Source organism: Monoraphidium neglectum (assembly GCF_000611645.1).
Source record: "Monoraphidium neglectum strain SAG 48.87 unplaced genomic scaffold scaffold05771, whole genome shotgun sequence".
Classification (NCBI taxonomy): Eukaryota; Viridiplantae; Chlorophyta; class Chlorophyceae; order Sphaeropleales; family Selenastraceae; genus Monoraphidium; species Monoraphidium neglectum.
The window spans coordinates 1-2852 of NW_014007860.1; the positions used below are offsets into that span (position 1 = coordinate 1).

The 2852-nt window shown below is 65.6% G+C and overlaps 1 protein-coding gene across 1 annotated transcript; it reads left to right on the forward strand.

The window, feature by feature from the left end:
• Nucleotides 1-2002: 2002 nt before the first annotated feature.
• MNEG_15894 (hypothetical protein) lies at nt 2003-2832 on the forward strand (the record flags this gene model as incomplete). The annotated part of the gene is made up of 1 exon (XM_014035635.1): nt 2003-2832. A coding segment is annotated over one exon (830 nt), but the record flags the coding sequence as incomplete, so codon positions are not given.
• Between the last annotated feature and the right edge of the window lie 20 nt (nt 2833-2852).

The window sequence follows — 2852 nt, forward strand, 5'->3', positions numbered from 1 at the left end:
ACTGTGCACCCGGCGCAAGCGCACACTGCTGCTGCTGCTGCAGCCCTGCCGCTGCCGCCAATGGGCGCCTTGCGACGGTCCACTGGACGCTCATCGGCCCATCTCTATCTTGCAAACGCGCCCAGGCTTGTCTCGCGACCCTGTCGCATGCCGGGACTCTTACGAGGGCGAGGCCTGAACTTCAAGGAGATCTTAGTAGCGTAAACGTTCCGGGATCCTTTCTGCTTTGGACGAGCAGGGAAATCCACAGGGGATCAACTGTTCTGACGCGACAGAATTTTTGGGGGCGGAGTCCGCGTCAGACGCTTAGTGACTTTCCGAAAGCAGCTAAGACATGCAGAGCAGGGGAGCGTCTCTGTAACTCACAAAACCTCTCCCGGATCACTGCGGCGCAATCTGCGCGCCGCGCCAGCGGTGTTGCCACGGTTGGTGCCCCAACAATGTTGCAGCAAGCAACTGACACTGCTGCGCGCCGCTGCCACCTGTCAATTTCGCACAAAGCCAAATTGCCCTACCCCAGGCAGCAGCCACTTCCAGCCGCCAACTCATCCTCCTGGGACGCGGGCTGCAGGCGCGTTCAGCAAGCTTGCGCTGCAGGGGCGGCCAGCTGCAGCCGCGGCGCGCGGCGTACACCCGCGCCTGCCCGGAGAGGCGAGCTGACCAACAGCGGCCGCCTGGCTTACAACATGCCACTTAGACACGTGACATTGCGCCCTCCGATTTCGTAACGAGTGGGGAGCAGTTGCTGAGCTCGTGACACAGGCTGGCTTGTTTCGCTAAAAACAGCTTGAGAGCATAAAAGAGCAAGAGCTGGTCAAACATACACAGGCCCCGCGGCAGGCTTGCACAATATTATCATCCCTGTACCCGCCTCCTGGTGCAGGCCGGCCGCCCCTGCCAACCGGGCGGCTCTGCTAGGCGAGCCCACCTTGCCTGCCAACGCACGCTCTGCGCGCCGCGTTGGCCGCGCACACGCGGTCAACCTTTGACGGGGGCGGCCTGTGAAATGATAGCGCATCACCTGGCTTGTCGCGTCTGGGCATGTCTTGCATTGCAGACCTCGACACACACCTCTGGCATCGCGCCCAGGTAGGGAACCGTCAGCACAGGGGGCTTTCACACAGCGCCGTCCAGCCGCAGACGCCCGGGCAGAGCAGGTACAGGCTCGGCGACCATGATGACATATTCATATATGATGCGTTTTACCCGCTTTCGCCCCCTGCAGCCCAGGTGCTCGTCTGATCTTTGTAATCGAGGTCCCGGTTGCCAGAGTAGCGGACCGCGGACGCTCAGTACCACGACTGTCCTCACAGTATCGCATCAGAAGAGGACAGCTGTTAGCAGCTGATGCGCGACGATGCATGGGCAGTGGTGGGTTTCGGTGCAGGGAAGCCCAGACGTCATGGCACCGTCGTAAATACTCCCTTTCTCCTGTTTGCCAGCCGTCGCAGCCGTCTAAAATAGCGTATCATCTCAAACAACGACACAGAAGCATCCGCGTATTTGCTGAACCCGCGCAGCAGGGCACCACTTCGGCGTTCGGGGACAGGAGGCAGCAGCCTAAGGTACTGGCAAGCCAACAAAGCATATCTGACGCATGGACAACCAGCCTTTGTCTGCCGCGTGTCCCCCTCACTCACCGGCTGCCACATGAACCATGTGGGGCGCCGACGCTCCGGCACCTGGTCCACATGGGCACCGTAGAACTGATTCGGCAACCTTGCCAGTCAAGTGGAACGTTTCGACGACCTGATCACGCCGTGGTGCGCTTGGTTCGTCTCACCCCCAGGAACTCGAGTCTGAGGGCCGCGACTTGCCGGAGCAACAGTGACGGCACGACCTCGAGGAGCACTTTACACTCCTGTTACTGCGGCTACTTGCTCACGCACCAGCCCGCCAGCCGGGTGTCGTGCTCCCATCAACCCGACGGGGGACGCGCGCCAGCCTCGGAGAGCGCCGGCACCAAGGCGGCTACACGCGTGCGACGCCGCAAGCAGCAGCCATGCTGCAGGAGCCCCACAGCATGCTTACGGACCAGGAGTTGGAGGACTTCCTGTCTTTCATGGACGACCCCGTAGGCGGCGCGCCCGGCTGCAGGCCGGCCGCGGCGCCAATAAGGGGCGGCCGCTGCGCCGGGCCGCCGCCACCGCCGCCGGCGTGCTCGTCGGACGCCGGCGGCGGCAGCGACCACTATGACTGCCGCATCCTTGGCCTCTTCCTTGGCGGCGGCGGCGGCGCCGCGGACGACCGCGCCGCGCAGCGGAGCCCATCCAGCAGCGAGGACTGCACCACCGCCACTTTGACCCTGGTCAAGGCAGACAGCGGCGCGTGGCCGGGCGCCGCTCGCGGCGGCGGCCGCGCCGCTGCCCCGCAGGCGCCATCCACACTGTACTGCGGCGGTGGCAGCGGCGGCGGCGGCTGCCCGTCGCCTCAGGCTGACGGCCTCCTGCGCACCCAATCGAGCGGGTCTGTCTACTCAGCATCGCTCCCATTGCGCCCTGACCACCTCTCCTTAGGCCCGCCCCAGCAGCAGCAGCAGCTGCAGCAGCAGCAGCACCTGCAGCAGCAGCAGCAGCAGCAGCAGCAGTTCGTGCTGTTTGCCGGAGGCGGCGGTAACCCCGCGTTCGCCTTCCCTGCTGGGGGCGTGAGCACGCCCTGCGTGAGCATGGGCGCCTTCGCCCCCGCCGGCCTCGCGTTTGTCCCCGCAGCCCTCGCCGTCGCTCCCCCCGCGCCCGCGGGGCGGCACGGCGGCGTGGTGACGCTCGCGTCGACGCTGGACGCGCCCGGCTGCGCCGGCGACGGCGGCTCTGGCGTATCCGCCGCCACCGCTTGGTCCCTGGACGCCCCCGCCC